This window comes from Camponotus vicinus, unplaced genomic scaffold, assembly GCF_025532165.1.
Source record: "Camponotus vicinus isolate PSW18456_S1 unplaced genomic scaffold, iyCamVici1.0 SCAF_8, whole genome shotgun sequence".
In the NCBI taxonomy this organism is placed as follows: Eukaryota; Metazoa; Arthropoda; class Insecta; order Hymenoptera; family Formicidae; genus Camponotus; species Camponotus vicinus.
The window spans coordinates 17,629,328-17,647,597 of NW_028141980.1; the positions used below are offsets into that span (position 1 = coordinate 17,629,328).

The 18,270-nt window shown below is 35.8% G+C and overlaps 2 protein-coding genes across 3 annotated transcripts; one reads left to right on the forward strand and one right to left on the reverse strand.

The window, feature by feature from the left end:
- Positions 1 to 750: 750 nt before the first annotated feature.
- On the forward strand, positions 751 to 3,882 carry LOC145975988 (inositol polyphosphate 5-phosphatase K). The gene is made up of 9 exons (XM_083106785.1): positions 751 to 1,115; positions 1,231 to 1,353; positions 1,433 to 1,513; positions 1,591 to 1,738; positions 1,799 to 1,974; positions 2,063 to 2,290; positions 2,397 to 2,553; positions 2,627 to 2,804; positions 2,885 to 3,882. The coding sequence occupies exons 1-9, from the start codon at positions 1,090 to 1,092 to the stop codon at positions 3,082 to 3,084; spliced, it is 1,317 nt and encodes a 438-aa protein (XP_082962911.1). The 5' UTR covers positions 751 to 1,089; the 3' UTR covers positions 3,085 to 3,882.
- On the reverse strand, positions 3,865 to 11,585 carry LOC145975987 (G-protein coupled receptor Mth2). 2 transcript variants are annotated; one of them, XM_083106784.1, is made up of 8 exons: positions 10,641 to 11,585; positions 9,432 to 10,168; positions 8,489 to 8,727; positions 7,025 to 7,197; positions 6,471 to 6,701; positions 5,844 to 6,107; positions 5,158 to 5,571; positions 3,865 to 5,057 (listed from the first exon to the last, which is right to left on the reverse strand). In XM_083106784.1, exons 2-8 carry the CDS (start codon positions 9,525 to 9,527, stop codon positions 5,044 to 5,046), a joined length of 1,431 nt encoding a protein of 476 aa, XP_082962910.1. In that variant the 5' UTR covers positions 9,528 to 10,168; positions 10,641 to 11,585; the 3' UTR covers positions 3,865 to 5,043. The 2 variants fall into 2 exon arrangements, with proteins under 2 accessions (XP_082962910.1, XP_082962909.1); XM_083106783.1 differs by having other exon boundaries at positions 3,865 to 5,571; positions 10,641 to 11,583.
- Positions 11,586 to 18,270: the final 6,685 nt, after the last annotated feature.

The following is an 18,270-nucleotide window of genomic DNA, read 5'->3' on the forward strand; positions in this document are numbered from 1 at the left end:
TACATGGTTTACCTGTTTCCTCTATCATTAATATTTCTAGATTACGACATGCGACTTGGAAAAAATATGCAATTTTTTCAATAGTCTAATCTAATTAATTAAAAGTAAAATCTCAATATTATCAAATATTTTGTAAACAGTTTTGTAATTATTCCAAGAATGAAATTTCATTTTAAAAAATCGACTTTGGATTTGCAAGAGAATCTGTCATTATCAGCTGATGCGATTAAATTATTCTGTATATTAAACGATTCTATAAAATTGTTTCAAACATGAAATTTCGTCAAAAGAGATTGATTTCGAATTTGCAGGAGCATCTGTTATTATCAGCTGATGCGATTATGTATACTGTAAAATATTAAACACAGTTCTGCAATTCTTCCAAGCATGAAATTTCGTCAAAAGAGATTGATTTCGAATTTGCAGGGGCATCTGTCATTATCAGCTGATACGATTATGTATACTGTAAAATATTAAACACAGTTCTGCAATTCTTCCAAGCATGAAATGTCATCAAAACAAATCGATTTCGAATTCGTAAAAGGATCTGTCATCGTCAGCTGATGCGGCAACTGAATATCTCTTTACACAAGAGTTTCAAAGGATATTTTCGATGACAAGCAAAATCTTGAAGTGTGCCAATATATGTTACATCGTATTGTATGTTCGATCGTGATCGATCGCACGTGCGATCTATTACACGTGCATAAATGACAAGCGCGTCTGAGACAGTCTGACGTCACGTGGACGCAACACAACGGCGATGGAGGGGAGGCAGTTTGTCTTCCCTCCACACTCCACACTTGTCAACAACATGGCATCGTAGTAGAGACGTACCAGATCGAATGTCCAGATGCCCGCGACGTATTTCGTCGAACGGCAGTTTCCTCGCGGCCGATATTGCCGGGTGAAAGGTACGCAGAATACTCGGGGCACTCGACTACTACGCCGCGCTCATTTCTAACCTGACGTACGATGAGCAGTCATTCAGCACTGTGCAGAGTCAGCGCGATATAACCCGCGCTAAATATTTCCTTCGTTAAAGAATTACGTAAATTTCTCGTCAAGCCTGAATTCTCTCTAGTAGAGATGGCAGATCCGGTGAAACAGCTCAGGTGAATGTCAAATTCAATCAGACATGTAAACCAGTTCATATCCTGTAAATAAGTTACAACATCTTATAAACAAATTCTAAACTGCAATGTAATATCTTCTTTTCATGCTGTAAAGAATTTACTTCATCACATACAATGTGGCTACAAAGTTTCCCGATCCTAATCAGGATCTTCACCAGCTTTTGGGCATCACATCTTGCGGCGAGACAAACTTATGGCCAGATATATACTTTATTGGGTATATTCGCAGCATACTTTTCTCTTGATGTAACTAATTTAGTTCTGATGTATTCTTTCTGAAGCATGTATTCTTCCAGATTTCAAGAAGTTAAATCACAGCCACAAAATATAGTGTTGGATTATATACTACTTGAGGATCCTTGGACTAAAGCCTTTAGGTACATTAAAACAATATATTATTCAATATGTAAATTATCTATAAGAGATGGAAAATAATTTTTTTGACATTTTGCAGAGATGTACTGAAAAAGTATGATTATGTAAAAATACGTTCACAACGGTTGCAGGGTCTTGTTTTAAATGCCTTTTGTCTAAGGAAGCATTTAACACAATTAAGATTAATAGAAGCTCAATACACTAGGACAGGTTTTGGTGGCATGTGGGTAAGAGAGCAATATAGCGTTAGAAATCTTTGTTTTACTTACAATGTCATTTTGTTTTAGGGAAACAAGGGCGCAGTAAGCATAAGAATGAATGCCTATGGAGTTAGTGTATGCGTCGTAAATACGCACTTGACTCCTCATGATCATTTGCTGGCCGATAGAATCTCCGATTACAATACCATAGTGACAGATCATACTTTCACTGCTCCAGATACATCAAAGATATTATATCATGAGTATGAATATATTTCTCTTTTATACATTTAAAAGAATTATATAACAATTATGTTTTCACTAGCAATAATGATATATGCTTTTTTTTAGTTATATATTTTGGATCGGTGATTTGAACTTTCGACTTAATGAAGAAGACTTAACCGCCGCTGAGATAAACTTACTTGTGAAGAAGAAAAAACTCAAAGAGCTTCTCGAAAGAGATCAATTGAAAATGGTAATGAAAGAGTGCCAAGCTTTTGCCGAGTTGAATGAAAGCATTATTACATTCCCGCCTACTTATAAATACGAATTCGAGTCTCAGGAATTTGATCTCAAGTAAGTTGCACACACCTAGAGAGAAAAAAAACAGTTTAAAATATAAATTTATTTTTCACGTAATATGTAAGTAATAAATTTTGTCCCACAATTATTTATTACATAGACGCAGACCTTCTTGGACTGATAGGATTTTGTACAAAGTAAATGCAATAGATATGTACAACGATGTAGAACTTAAGGCAGAACAGCATACTTACAAAAGTCATCCCACTTACAATGTCTCCGATCATAAGCCTGTAACTGGGGAATTTGATATCTCGGTAAAAAGATACAGTCTTCTGTACATTTCTTTTGCATATTACATTGTCTAAATATGAATGAAAAAATCTTCAGGTCAGATCTAATGTAAATGAGTACATCGTGGAATTTCAAGAATGTACAGTGGAGGAAAATTGTATATCGTACAAACTGCAGAGAGATTTTACACCGAGTAATGGGGATTGGATAGGTCTCTTCCCTAACGAATTCTCCAGTCTAGATGACTACGTTATTTATGAATACGTTAGTCGCGGTAAATTCTATATTTCATTACACTCTATTTTCTAATATCTGGAGCTATTCAGTGTTTTTTAATAAATATCTGCTATTTAGGTAAACCAATGTCAACTTATAATGAACCTCACGGAAGCACGGACCGAATATTCTTCAATGATACAGCGCTTCGTTCATCGGAAACGTATTGTCTGGTTTACGTAGCACAACGAGGAGATTTTATCGAGATTTTGGGTGTCAGTTTGGGTTTTTCGGGTTGTCGCAATTCGATCGAGCCATGCGTTTCATCATCCACGTAAATATTTTACAGTGAGAAATCGGTCACACACACACACACACACACACACACACACACACACACTCTTCAAGATTTAAGTACATGAACACCAATTCTTTCATCGAGAAATCAAATATCTGTACAATTTTTTACCGCAGATGGAAGAAAATATTTTCTTGGCTTGACTTTTTATTATATCTTATTAACAATCACAATCTTTCCTAGAAAATGTGATAATGTTTTAGAATGAACTCGGTTCACTATTCTATAAGTAGGAAATGAAGAGATATGGCCTTTAATCAGAAGGTGCTTATGACACGATATATAGTAAGTTGAAATACATTTACAAAGCATCGCGAAAAGGTACGATGTTTTACACGTAGAATGTACATTACTTTTGGTACCTGGTCTTCGCACTCAGCCTTGCCACTTAGAGTGCGTCGCGGCATAAGAATCGTACACTTTAGAGCTTGCAGTGAATGCACTGCCACATATTTTTTTGCACGCGAAATTTTTTTTAATCTATTAACGAAAATAGAGAAGATTGTTATATAATTATTTTTTTCTTATTACCCCAGCGTTAAATGATTAACCAGTGTGTACGAGTACGTTCATATGGCATATCATGATCATTATTTTCTTAGTGTAGTAATTTCTAGTGGAAAATTTGGATTACGGCGGCTCATTACTACTGCCCATCGTGTAAACCCATGCTATTTTATTTTTATAGCGCCGCGTCGGCATGATTTTTAAATAAGTAAATATATATTCTATGTGTGGTTTTAAAAAGGGGACGCAAATAAAGGATATTAATATTTTTTATTCGTCTCAACTCATTTGCCTTATCGCTCCGTGATTACGCTTATGATTTATAACAATAAATTAATAATGGCAATTATAAATAATATGCAAGCTACATGGAAGGAAGCAAAAATGCGGTATCATATTCAATTCTATAAAATCCGCATTCTACTAAATTTGATACGACAAACTAATAATTACGTATAAACAATGCGTTTTGACGTGCCATATTCAATGGAATATCCTGCATGCGAGTTTGAACGCAACTTATCAGGAATACAATAAATGTACTATGTCGAATTTGATGTGGAATGCGACGCATAAGTACAAAAGATGTAAATGATATACGAAACGACGTAAATATCTGTTTGCAGCATGAATTGTAAAATCATAAGTATCACATATAATAATATATATCATATTATAATAATATTATGTCTAATAAAACACATAGTTATTGTTCACATATATACATATATATGTATGTATGTATATTTTTATCTTAATTAACACGTGGTTATTTTTTATTTATGCTTATAATTACACGTACATTTGAGATCCTCATCATTTTGTCAAGTAAGGTCATTTTTTTGTCCATCTGTTACCTGTTTTCTCACGGTTGTATAACTAGCACATAAGAGCCATGACACAGAAGAGCAAAGATATATTATATAAGATATTATTTGCACAAATTTTAGTTTCATGTAATGTTGCAATACAGCTGCAACACAGTCATGTTCTATGCATTTACGTTTGCATTTCAGAAGAAATACAACATACATATTTCTAATTCTAAACATATTTATATTTCTAATTCTAGATATTATTTAATTAAAAAGAGACTAGAGCTATTACTTACCGCGTAATGTACGCGATTAAATTAAGTATAAATAATCTCTTTCACGAAAGTTCCGCACGTCGGAAATCTTGCGACATAGGTGGGTATCGAACGGTTCAATAAAATTGAAGAATCATATTAATAACACGGCGATATTTCATATCTCCATGAACGTCATCGGTCGGGAAGGTCGATTTTATTCCGCTGCCATAGTTAAAATAACTTCGATCTCATGCTGCGAAGCTATATATACATTTGGGTTCCTCCTTCCATCGGGCCATTATTAGTTTATCGATCGCCTCAAGTTCACGGTCGACATAGTCGACGCGCGCGTTAAATGCATCATACTTTCACCTCTAGATAAAGATAAATTTTTCTGCCTAAATTATCATGGAACGACAGTCTGTCTAGGCGACAAATCGCCGTTTATCACAGGCAATAGTGCTAAATCCATACTTCCGACATTCGGTTCCGTGGTATGGATTCCCCGTAGCTTTTGTATTCGATGCCAGACTAAATCTCTGGTGGGTTTCCTCAGAATAAACAGGCCAAAAACGAGAATGCCTTGAAGAGCGTTCACTAGATCGAAGGCTGACCAGTCCAGGGGGCCAACCCACCAAGAGATCAATTCCATTATCCAATTAAGTCCCATCAGAAAGAAGAGCACCAGGCAGACGACGAAGGTCCGTTTGATTCTGCGAAAGAGCCTCTGATCCTCTCGATCGGAATGCTGATTCCTTGCCAAGCGTCTCAATGCGAGCTCCTGCTGATAACGGCTGATTTTGATAGATGTGATTATGAAGAGGGTCATATTCACCAGCAGAAGAAGCCCAATCGGTATGTAAAAGTATGGCATGGCTTCCGCGTCAGCTGCAGAAGAAGCGAATAATTAATATACCGATTAATTTTCCTTTCTCGGGAATATCAATTAAAGATAAGAGGCTTGAGAATTATAATTCTTACTACGATGATGAAAATTGTTCCGTCACAGATAATGATTATAATCGAATCGCATATGTTTATCTTATTCAAGTGTTCATGTATTTATTTTACTGCAAGAGAATATATTTGCAAAGAGCTTGGTTGATGTGTGACTGGATGATGCCTGTTGGATGAGGTGCGAGATCTATAAATGGACTTACACTTGAACCAGCAGCTATCGCTACCGAAAGTGGGCTTGACGTAGGTCGTGGGTATCATGGGACTGAGATCCATCCCCATCGAAATGAGAAGGAGAATCACCGATGGGCCCCAGGCCCATATCGAGTAATAGAAGAACAGCGTTTTGGGCTGAATCGTTCTGTGCGTGCGATGGTTTACATGGTGATGTACTAATGACCACGTTTCGATGCACATCACGTTCAGCCAGAAAAAGCAGGCCACGAACGAGAACTGGATGACGAATGCTAAAAACGATATCGACCACACAGTCTCTTAATTAGCACGTCTGTCATTTGTTCTTAAAGAGCGAAGAGTACCGAATAACATTCTATGATATCATCAAATTATATCATTCCTTAAAAGCGTGATGGTCCAAAAAAATGTAATGTTCAAAATTATAAGAAAATATTACAATTTCGTAGTATTTTTAAATAGATTCTTGTAGTAAATTTAATTGAAAAGTTAAATTTTTAATCAAACGTTCAGCAGTAATTGCAAGAATCAAGTTTTCTTATTATAACTAAGAATAATAAATATGTTATATCATAACATATTTTCATAACAGCAATGTCGCACGTTCCTCTATGTTGGATAATTAATTACCTTACCTATGCTAACGCAGACTTCAGGCGACAATCGCGCGCTCGCGAGTTGCGTAATGGCCAAAGTACTGAAGGCCACCGCCAAGCAGCCGCAATAGTGACAAAGGGCTTTCCCATGGACGTCCTTCAACCTTGGCGTTATTACGTACGCCGCGATGGTGAGAATAAAAAAAGGAACCGAAATCAGGAGTCCGCAAGCGTAAATGGTGACCCGTGCATCCGCAATCGGGATAGTTTCTGCAATTGTTACATGTTTCATTAAGCGATTTCAAAAGTCTTCAAAAAATTAAATGAATTATTTAGTGAATGATCTACGATTCGAATATTTTATTTCTTTTTATATAGACTAGATTTTTCTAGATAAATGATTTGCAACTTGCGAGTGTGAAGAATTATCTTTACGGATTAAAATTCCAGAACAGGTTTGAGAAAAAGATTGTCAACAACGATTAAATATTTTTGCACGAAATACTTATAAATATGGATAAGATGCAGAGATAGAAGAAAAGTTTAGGAGAACTTTCTGTTTCTGTTATGTCTCATTTTGTTTAATGACATACCTTCTGGAAAACAAACGAGTGCCCTAAGTCCTAGTCCGGGCACAACTTCCATGCAATAATCCTTACCGGGCATGAGCATAATTGGCACATGACTGATTTTAGGCGCAAAGATGGAACCATTCAACAGTAAGTAATAATTATCCTTGCTGTCTTCCTCCGGCTCTAGCAAGTACCTGAAAATTCCTCGTGTTCGAATACATGGATGCAGATACGCGCAAACTTGAAGAGTCGGCTCGAGCACAAGTACAAGTTGAATATTCAAAAGTAAATAAAGTCATTACCAGGATATTATGCGAGATTTTCCGAGAAACGGGTTTTCGTAATCCATGAGAAACGAGTTATGTACAAGGAAATAATTGTCAGATACAGTCGATTATCACGGAAATCGCAATAATATTGTTTGCGATGGAGAAAAATAAAACGTTATTTCTCACGAGATATTGAATGTTGCTCTTCAATATCTCGTGTCTGCAAGATATACTTATATATTCTTTATACTTGACAAAAATCACGCTATTGAATCAATTCGCGTTATATATATACATAACAAAAGTATGACAATATCTTGTCAATCGTGCGACAAAAAGTGGACGGATTTGTGAGATGAATTGTATTTGCATTAAAAAGCTATAATGTTTTTTTAAATTTATATCTGGATTCGCAAACCATAAATTTTGTCATTCAAACGCGAAAATATGAAAATTAATTATTTTTATATTTGTTCTTTATTAATAGATCGCGACGATGCATTATATTTCATTCGGTGAGATTAAATGTCACTTTATGATTTCATCTCCGCCGATTATCACGACACGATAAATAATTTCTTCCTGTTGGGGAAAAATGAATTACGTTATCTATCACATGGAGTCGAATGAGTGCATCTATTGACCTTAATAACTCATAAATTGCTTTTAATAAGATACACAATTGCTCTTTCGATGTCTCATAACTCGTAAGTATCTAAGGAATGCAATATCAAGAATGCAGAGTTATCAGCGCATAGTATCGATATGTTATTTTTCTTGATATATTTTCTTTGAAAAAAAGATATTATATAAATTTTCATTTTACGTGACATCTGATGTATTTACTTTATCGACTTTAGTCATATATTTACTTGATTTCTGAAACATTTACTTTATATTTGCGTTATCATTCGTAACTTGTAATAGTCGCAAGATATAGAAGTAAAATTCGCAAAATCATTCTTCATTATATTTCCTAAATTTAGCACGCGATCAATAAATTGAAGTTCGTATCGAAGCTAATCGTTCCACTACGACACAAATGAGTCTTATCGTAGGATAACCAACTGTTGCGATCTATTGATAAGGATATAACGATAGTAGAAGGTCTACGCATTTTATATTATATAACGAGTGATCTTCAACAAAATAATACGGCACAAAATCTGATTATTCAGCTATTTATAAATCCTCTGTGTAATCTCTCGATACGTACTTTTCATCGCAGGGGCTTCCAACGATAGCGGCGAATTCAGGATATTCATCTCCCGGCACCAACACGCCGGTGCGATTAAAAGCACTGAAGAAGGGCGAGAAATATAGCGTCGACGAGTCGTTTAAGGGAACGCACTTGGTAGGCTCGTCCGCGCTTTTTACGAGGACTTCGTTTACGGGGCAACATTTTCCCACCAATGGTAGATTTCTGTATTCCTCCGGCACTACAGTCTCGTTTTGCTAAAACCGAAGATTGAAAATATTCCGCTGGAATCATCCATTTGCAAGTATTATTTAAGTGACGAATATTTTAACATTCGAAAATTCAGGAAACACAGCTTAGGTAACATCATGAATATGAATGAAGGAGATAGTGACGCGAATAATGATAAATAAATTGTTGATGGCGCAAACACAAAGTGTTATGAGTAAAAACTGGTTTGAGAGATTTCAAGATCGAAATTTTGTCATACAAAAATTTGGAATCGTACAAAAAATATTTAAGATTCTTTTATAACAAATTTCGTATAAAATTGTTTTTATAAAATTGTTTCATAAAATTGGTTTTGCATAAAATGTTGAGCAAAGATAATTAAATGTACAATTGTACATCCCATATAAAATAAAAAATTGATCACAGATTTTTAAATAGTGTTCGCCTTGATTTGCGATTGAAATGTATTTATATGAATATTTTTTCGCATTAGATATTTCCTCGTCTTTGCCGAAATGTCTTGATCAAAATCTCTTAATCAAAGACTCTTATACAAAGCATCACGGATCAGAAAAGATCGAATCAAATGTCTGGACTCTTATCTGGATAGTATCAAAAATTAGGTATCGACTTAGACTAAGTATAATTCTATCAGATAGAAATGGCACGAAGTTCTGACACACAAATAAATGTATATGACTTCATTGAATGTCACAAAAGTTGCGCTTACCAATGGAATAGTGTGTATAATGGGCGATTCGTCACTCGCGTGCACGATTGACATCGACAGACACACTAAAAGAGCGCAGATGCAAATGAGACTCATCCTGAATAATACAATTACGTCTTGTCGAAGTCTATGATATGTATCTTCGAGTCTTTGCACAATTGGAATTTATATCAACTTTTAAATATCGATTTACTTATCGAGCACTTTGTAAACATAATTGAACTTTGAATTTCTCATATAACGGACTCTCTACAAGTAAGAATGGCAATTTGATTTTGCTCTGGATGAGCCGACGATATGAGATTAAATCGTGCGATATACGTCTAGATGACGTTTAGACGAGACAGGCGCTTTCGTTCTTCATTTTCCATTTGCGTCACTCGATATCGTATTAAATCTTTTGTACATTTATCTCGTCACACCCTGCTTGCACTTGTCGATAAGTCTTCCGTGTACTGTCAACTTACTAATCGCTTAATCGGTTTCAATTAAAGATCCGAATCCGCTTTCGGTCGGTTGGTCCCATGAATTAGTCAGAAAAATATAAATCCGAAGCTCTCCAGAATCATAGAATCGAGATTAGCAATATCAATTGATTCTCAAATCACTTTTATCGCGTTTCTCTTCTTTTTCGTAACGATATCTCCGCACAAGTGCATCTGTATCAGTCACATTCCATGTTGGGGTGCGTATTAAGTCATCTGGAAATCCCTGTCGGGACTCGTAGTCCGAGAAACCTACGTGTTAAGAACGAGAACGTTATCGAATACGTTAAAATGTTTATCGGACTTCTTCGTGAGACAATATTGCGTGCAAAATTTTATCACATCTATTAAGAAATATCCTCTTAAAAGAACGACCTCGTTGTCTCATTTGCATAGTTATTGCGAAGAAATCCGGATCAAGGCAACCGGAATTTTATCGATGCGACGAAGACGTCACTTTCAAAAATCGGCGAGGAAAGTATCGATTATCGTGTCGACCCGAGTACGATTATGATGAATGGTCATTGACCTGCAATTCCCGCTATCTCATTGTCCGAGAAACGGATTGTAAAAAACAACGAGCAACGGACCTTGTCGTAATCTTGCGGTGTAGTTGACGGTTATTAGCTCATGCTCCATTATATCTCTCCTACTCCAAGACCGGCTTTTGGAAAGTGACGTCATCGCATCCGCGTGTATCAACCATGTGTGAAGGCAAACTTACTTTTTGGCACTAGATCCTCCCACTAGATCGATTGACTTTTACGATCAATTATTCAGCACCGGATTATCGATTATCAGGGATCCACTTGTACTTAATCGTCAGCGAACTCCAACTTTTCTCAGCGTTAAATCCTTAACAGACCACCTCTGAGATATTCTTCACTAACTCGTTACTTTCTCCCGAGATCGGAATTTTATCTTATTATTATCGATGAAAATTTTCCACGCGAGAGATTTTTCCTTGTCACTTCAACAGGTAATCACACCGGCAGGCATCAAAGATCGACGCGTGCTCAGCGATCGATGGGATCCACGCGACACAGGTTCACCGATCCAAGTCCGAGAACTGACTGAACGAGCATCGCGATCCGCTCGTGTCTTTATCGAATGAGAGAGCCGATCTTTCGCGCCTCGTGTGGCGATGCACACACTCTGACGAACGTGCCGATGATTGAGCTCGGCGTGTATGTATGTATGCATGTGTGTACGTGATATACTCGAAGTATTTCGCATCCGCGCGCACACGCGTTATCAATCGGCCAAGATATTTCCTCCGATCTCTGACTGATTCGCTAAGCGATCGCGTAATATGCCGTTCTCGGAAAGACCATCCCTTGGGACAGGCTCTGGCTAATTTTATCCGAACGTTATTTACGCTCCTCAAGAGAGACTGTTGCTAAATATCTCGTAAATTGCATTCTCCTCGCGTAAATTGGATTAGCTACGTTAATTACGTATTAGATTCGTTGCACGCGTAAAATATCAATGTTTGCAAAAGGTGTCACGCGTGATTCACGTGAATCATCCGTTGCGCATTCATTGAAATCCTTTCAATGAAATATTAGGAATGGGTAAATATGATGGAACGTTTGGTGTTGCTATTTTGTAAAATTCTCAATCCTTTTGAAGCGAATGCTAATCGATTCGGGCCTTCTGTCGGAAAATCTGTGCTTATCACTCGAACATCTGACGCACATTTTCTTTTTAAGATAACGCAAACACTTGAATGTTATTACGTGCTATTGCATTATATCGAGAGATTAAGGATAACGCAAATATACTATATAATCAAAAAGTTGTAAGAATTTTTTTAATGTGCATTCAGTGAGAGATGAAGCCATCTCTCATTATCGCCAAGACGGAATTCCTTAAGCTTGCTATTTTTATTTAATTGCGATGCGATAGAGGAAACTAATCGCAAATTATCGAATAAATTCCCGTATAATCTCATAGGAAATGACGTCGACGAAATTCGTCGAAAGCGAGCATACTTTGCTAATACATCGCCACGTCATTTCGAATCTCCAAGGAACTTATTGATACGGATTGCTCAAATAATTCGATTGGCGCTTCTGCGAAAATCTTTTAATCGATCAGATCTGAACTTGCTGAAGAACGTCTTTATTTCAGCTTTACGTACAATACGCGCAGCGAGATGCAACAGACGAAGTGTAAATTAAGGCTGCGTTGGCTTCACAAGGTGTTATAACAAGGTGTAAAATTAAACCAGTCTCTATTTCGGTCTGTTTGCGATGCAAACAATAATAACTTACATTCAATGTTTGTGCTCGAGCTTTAAAATAATCATTATGCTATATTACAATGTTATAAACATCGTTTTATCATCTTTGAAATTAATTCTTCACAAGTTCGGAAGCATAAAAAACAAATAATCGTTACACATGAAACGAGACAAAAAACATACATGGAAAATTTCGAATTAATTTTAAAATTACGATGAATGACGAAAAAAAAACCTCAGAAATTACTCGCGTTACATAAAGATGATAAAAGGAATTCTCGTTAAAAAAAAACATAAATAGTAAAACTAAGTTCACATGATATTATTATTAAATACAATCTGAGGCTATTAATAATCCAGTCTCTTTCGGTCTGTTTGCGATGCAAACAATAATAACTTACATTCAATGTTTGTGCTCGAGCTTTAAAATAATCATTATGCTATATTACAATGTTATAAACATCGTTTTATCATCTTTGAGATTAATTCTTCACAAGTTCGGAAGCATAAAAAACAAATAATCGTTACACATGAAACGAGACAAAAAACATACATGGAAAAATTCGAATTAATTTCAAAATTTCGATGAATGACGATCAAATACCTCAGAAATTACTCGCGTTACATAAAGACGATAAAAGGAATTCTCGTAAAAAAAAAATAAATAGTAAAACTAACTTCACATGATATTATCATTAAATACAATCTGAGGCTATTAATAATGCACAGGTGCGTTACTGTGGGAACGTGATTTGCGTTATTGGAATATCGTTCCGAGCAAACCTCGCCGCTTCTTAATAAGATTCTTTCAGAAACGAACGTTGTTTATATACAAGATCCAAATTCGAGCGAGTCGATTCATCGTTCAGAAGTGAACTCGATTTTCGCGTGGGTGACTTGGAGAGCTTACTTTAGCTGGCCCAAGTCCCGGGGTTATGGTTACGGTATCCAAAGATCAAATATAGAGTATGCCGTAACCGGTCGCACGTGAACTTGCCTACAACTTGCGACTTAATAATCGTATCACAAGTCTGTTATTCTGTTTCAAAATCCCGGCGAGTTCCGCATATAATCGAATGTCATTATGGCGAATATGATAAGGTCGCGGGCCCGGGACCCGACTATAAAAATAGCGTTTGACGTAACATGCTGCAAATGTGCCGCTTCCTCCTGCATATGTATAATACATATACATAGTGGCGAACGGAGCACTGTACGTCTGGCGCGAGAGATGAGAGATGAAAGAGCGAAAATTCGATGACGTCGCTGCCAACAGTGCGTAGGTGCGCACCAGAAAATCCGCGTTGTATGACGTGCAGAATCCTTTACGCACAAAGGAAATTCCAAATCAACGTTGCATATGTCGAAGGAAAGACTAATCGGATGCTCTTGCACTAAATCGACTCTTGCAAAAAAATTAATTTATAAAAGATATATAGAAAAAAAGTATCGCGAAGTATTTGATTTGCGCTGATGATAATCTCAGGAATTAATGATTTCTGTTGAATCTTTAGAATTCAACAGGAAATTTAATATTAAGAAGAAAACATGTAAAAAATAAGAATATTATTATTGGCGGAAAAATGATCGATCTCTTCCTCAAAAGGAACCAAAGGACTATATTCCAGGTAGCAAGCACACGTCATTTTGTCGTTGCAAATTGGTCATTCACTGACTAATATTCTTGACGTCACTAGTTGATGTTTTTATGACGGTCTAATGTCACAGATTCTTGACGTCATGACATGTACCGCATTTTGACGTCATAAAATGTATCATATTTTGACGTCTTTTTCTTAGCATAATAATGTATTTAATAGCGTTGTCAAATAAAGCAGATTAACCGATTCGAGAGCATCATTGACAATTACAGCCATTCTATTCTTCAGAGGAATTTCGGATCGATTAAACTGCTTTATTTGAAAACGCTGAAAAACACAAATATGGTAAGAAAACAGGTCACAAGTTTTATATTTGTTATTATTATTTTATTTAAATATAAATAAAAAAAAATTTACTTCTAATATCATATAAAATTTTAACAAACAATGTTTTCTGTTGCCTACGTTTTATAAAAATATACTTTGCCTTTTGGCACTTTAATTGATATAGCTAATATTTTCACTGTGCACTAATTTAATGAACACTTGAGTGGTTAAGCAACATGAATCGTGCACAGATAAACGCATACGTCGAAAGAAAAATTGTTAAAATCTGATCGCGAAAGTCATGTTATGTAAAAAATTTTAAAAGATTTTTTATGGGATCGATGTACTAACTAATCACATTAATAATAAAATAATCGTCAATTCATGACTAAAATGTGACGTCAAAATAATATTATATCAAAACGTCAATATAAAGTCATGTAACAAATCAGTCATTTTGAAAACACATGACCAAAAATGATCAGTTTGGAACGTCAAAATGACGTGTGCTTGCTACCTGGGGTCCTTATAACAATTTAATGGTAGAAATATTTGATTTTTGCATGATAATCGCAGGAGTCAATTATTTCTCTGGAATTTTTAAAATAAAATTTCATATTAAAGAAAAAATATAATAAAATAAGAATTTTATATTATTAAAAGGAAAAGCATAATTGATCTCTTCCTCAAAATATTGAGGAATTCTATATCCTTATAACAGTTTAAGGGTCGAAATATTTGATTTTTGCATGATAATCAGGGGTCAATGATTTCTCTGGAATTTTTACAATAAAATCTCATATCGAAGAAAAAATATAAAATAAGAATATTATATTGGAAAAAGCATGATCGATTTTGTCGCTTCCTCAGATTCCTAAAGGAGCTCTGCATCCTTAAAGCAATGTATTATTCGAGAAATATTCGGTTTCGATACTACTCCGATTATTTTTATTTCTCAAAATTTTATATCTTTTTCGTTGAAGAATAAAAGGACGCTAAAATGAAAAATAAAACAATTATTATTCAAAAGATATATTATTATGTACAGATAAAGATTGATATTCACGCGGAGAGCTCAATGCCGGTCTGAAATCAATTTTATCAACTCGTATCGTGAACTATACTGCTCTCTGTTCAAACATTTCGCACTTCAAGTTCACAGGCAGTCGGTAACATAGCGCGTTTACGTGGCACATTCTCTTTAATAATCTTTTCATTAAATTAATTAATTGCAAAAACTTGGATCGTAAACTTTAGTGAACAACCATCAAAGTTTTGCGTTTCGAAAGGAGCGGCTTTCTATGAGTTTCACGAAAAATATTTAACCAGACGCTCGTTGCATAAGCGCAGTAAAAAATCTGGTAGTATAATATAAAACTTTGTGAATGAAAGACTCGGTACATAAACGTGCTCTGATATGCGTAAAACTATTTTGAAATTTTTCCTAAAGGCGTGTCACTGGGTCGTCAAAAATTATTGTGATGAAAGTTTACCGCGACACGAAGTGAAGATGACTGGCAAAAAAACTTGGAACATAAAACTTTTCCATTCTTTTATATGCATCGAGCGTGAATTATTTAAGCAAATATTGGCAAGCTCTCTCCGCATTTGTATATTTGCGCATACATTTATTTTGCGTCGTTTATATCACTATTACAGCTCTTTCTGTTTTTATTTCGATTCGCAAGTTGTCCTCACGTTATCTACGTTCGATTCTTGCGAATTGATATGTTGTTTGTTGTCTATCTTATAATTACGTATTATGTTTAAATAATCAATTAAATACTCGAGATACTTAGAAGTGATTTGCATAAATACTGAAAAAACACGTCAATGTTATGAAACGAATCCTTCGGAAATGTTTAACACTTTTTCCTCTCGTAAAGAGAGAAATTAATTCCTGAAAAAGTATGTTTTTATATTTATTTATCATCAATCATTTTCCCTTGCATACGTCAAAGATACCTTATTATGCATCAAAGATACCTTGGAAATTAATTAAAAAAACGACTATAAAAAAATTCTCTTTTCTATCTTTACTATTGTACATAAAGATAACTTAGAATCTCTTCTCTTGGCAAGCTCGAGGCTGGAACACTTCTCGGTTTTATTTTCGAATATTCATTGATATAATCTTCGGCGATCGCGCGGACGATCGCAAGGTTTCAAGAACCGGATTCAAGGCGATGCAGGTTTTTTTCGAGCAAAGGGCCGAAACGCACGGTCGAGCGACGTCACACACGAAATTGTCACGAGTCTCGCGTGCATCCACGGTCAGTGACGTCGCTTTTCTTGCTTATACACGCTTCGCGGTGGACGCATTGACGTGGCCCACGCGACCTTGACAAACGTATTTCGCTTCGTCTTTGCCTTTAAGGTGCAAATAAATACAGCGAGAGCTGTTATCGGATTTCGGGATTCAATAAGCCTTGAGAAATATTACGTGTTTCATTGTCAGTCAAAAATTAAAATACAATAAAATACAAAAGAGAAACTACATAATTTGGAATAAAATCAATCTAACAATAAGCAGAAAAGATGACGTAATTCTTTTATGTGCGAAGAAATTGTTCATCGCTAATTAAATTATTGTCCCTCTTCCACGCGATTTTTTAGTCTTTTTCTTTTCAGAAAACTTTAATTTAATAATTTTTATCGACGCTGTAATCAATTGACGAAATAAATATTTCACAAATAGCAAGCTTTCTTCTATGCGCTCCATCGCGTGAGATTGTGCCCTTTCGTGTAAAATAATGGAATTAATTCTCAGTTCGTCGATCGCAGAAGCGCGGGAACGGAAATATGGCTTAATAAAGCCTCGTCGCGGACCGCCATGATGTTTCCCTCCCCTCGCCCTTCCCGCGGATCCCTTCCCTCACCGCCCTTTTTAATAAAAATATTCCCCCCTTCCGTCGTGGTTCTTTCCCTCCTACGAGAACTCGACTTCATCCCTCTCGCTCTCTCGCTCGTTCGTTCACTCGCACCAACTTGGTGTTGGGGTGAACGCGATTTGGGGTCCCCCTCTCATGAAGGCACTTAGGCACTAGTGAAGGTATTTGTCTATCGAAAACTATACCCTTGTTGCGCTCGCACCGAAAAATCTGTCCCCCTCGCCCGTTCTTTACGAGATTTCCCTTTACGAGAATCGCGCTGTTTTTTCGGTGGAGTGTTCGATAGTTAGTGACACGTGTGCACGATTTGTGGACACGAAGGAAAATAAAAACTACCTTCGCTTTTCTATTCTCTCGTTCAATAGAGATTCCGATACACTTTTCGTGTCACGAATACATTAAAAATATGTGACGTTAAAAATTTGTAAAAAAATGTTAAGTCGTTAAATTGTTTTAAAAAATAACATTTCCATATAATAATTTATCATATTGTATTTGAAAATTAAGTTTTAATTAATTACTAGCTAATGGCATTTACATTTAGACGCAATTATATAGCACGATATATCATATAACAATTTATCATGTAATTGGAAATTAAATTTACATATCTATTTATATCCTAATATATGTATTTGTTCAAATACAACATGTATAATTGCGTCTGTAGGTAAATGCCATTATAGCTATTAAATGCAATTAACCAGAAATGTAAATTTATCTGTTGTAATAAGATCGAGTGAAAAAAAAAATCTATATTTAAAACTCAAACAGCAGAAAATATATTCAGCACATGCAAGGTGTACATTAATTATCTCTAAATGCCTAAATCTATTTAAATTCTACTTAAATTTCATATTTCGTGAAATTTCGAGGCTGGAGCTTTTAAAGCGAATGGAGCTCTCATCGTAATGCGTTGCCTCTCCCCTTCGACTATTCTAGATATTTTCGATCCACCAGAGTGTATAGGCATGCATATTATGCGTCGAGGGAGTTCCAAACGAAGGAGAGAGAGAAAGAGAGGAAAGGGGAAAAGGTGGATTTTGTTTTGCAAGATGCACAGTATGTCGCAACAAGGCGATTAAACGATCGTAAAGCTTAACGTTTCACCGACGACCGGCCTCCAGCAATCAATCGGTCCCATTGTAGCCAATGTTACCTTCGGTACACTCTGTATACGCTTGTACATATATACAGTGTAGGTTCTCCCTCTGTTTCCCTCTCTCTCACTCCTTCTCGTTCTCTCTGATACTATCTATCTGCGCTGCTCTATCTATCCGTCTCCTTTCC

Excerpts from the sequence above, each read along its gene's own strand:
- LOC145975987 (XM_083106783.1), bottom strand. The coding sequence starts at position 9,527 with ATGAGTCTCATTTGCATCTGCGCTCTTTTAGTGTGTCTGTCGATGTCA. Across the intron at positions 8,728-9,431 it reads TTATACACACTATTCCATTG|CAAAACGAGACTGTAGTGCC; the intron begins GTAAGCGCAACT and ends CTTCGGTTTTAG. Across the intron at positions 7,198-8,488 it reads GGAAGCCCCTGCGATGAAAA|GTACTTGCTAGAGCCGGAGG; the intron begins GTACGTATCGAG and ends AGGAATTTTCAG.
- LOC145975988 (XM_083106785.1), top strand. The coding sequence starts at position 1,090 with ATGGCAGATCCGGTGAAACAGCTCAG. Across the intron at positions 1,739-1,798 it reads CAGGTTTTGGTGGCATGTGG|GGAAACAAGGGCGCAGTAAG; the intron begins GTAAGAGAGCAA and ends ATTTTGTTTTAG. Across the intron at positions 2,291-2,396 it reads TCTCAGGAATTTGATCTCAA|ACGCAGACCTTCTTGGACTG; the intron begins GTAAGTTGCACA and ends TTTATTACATAG.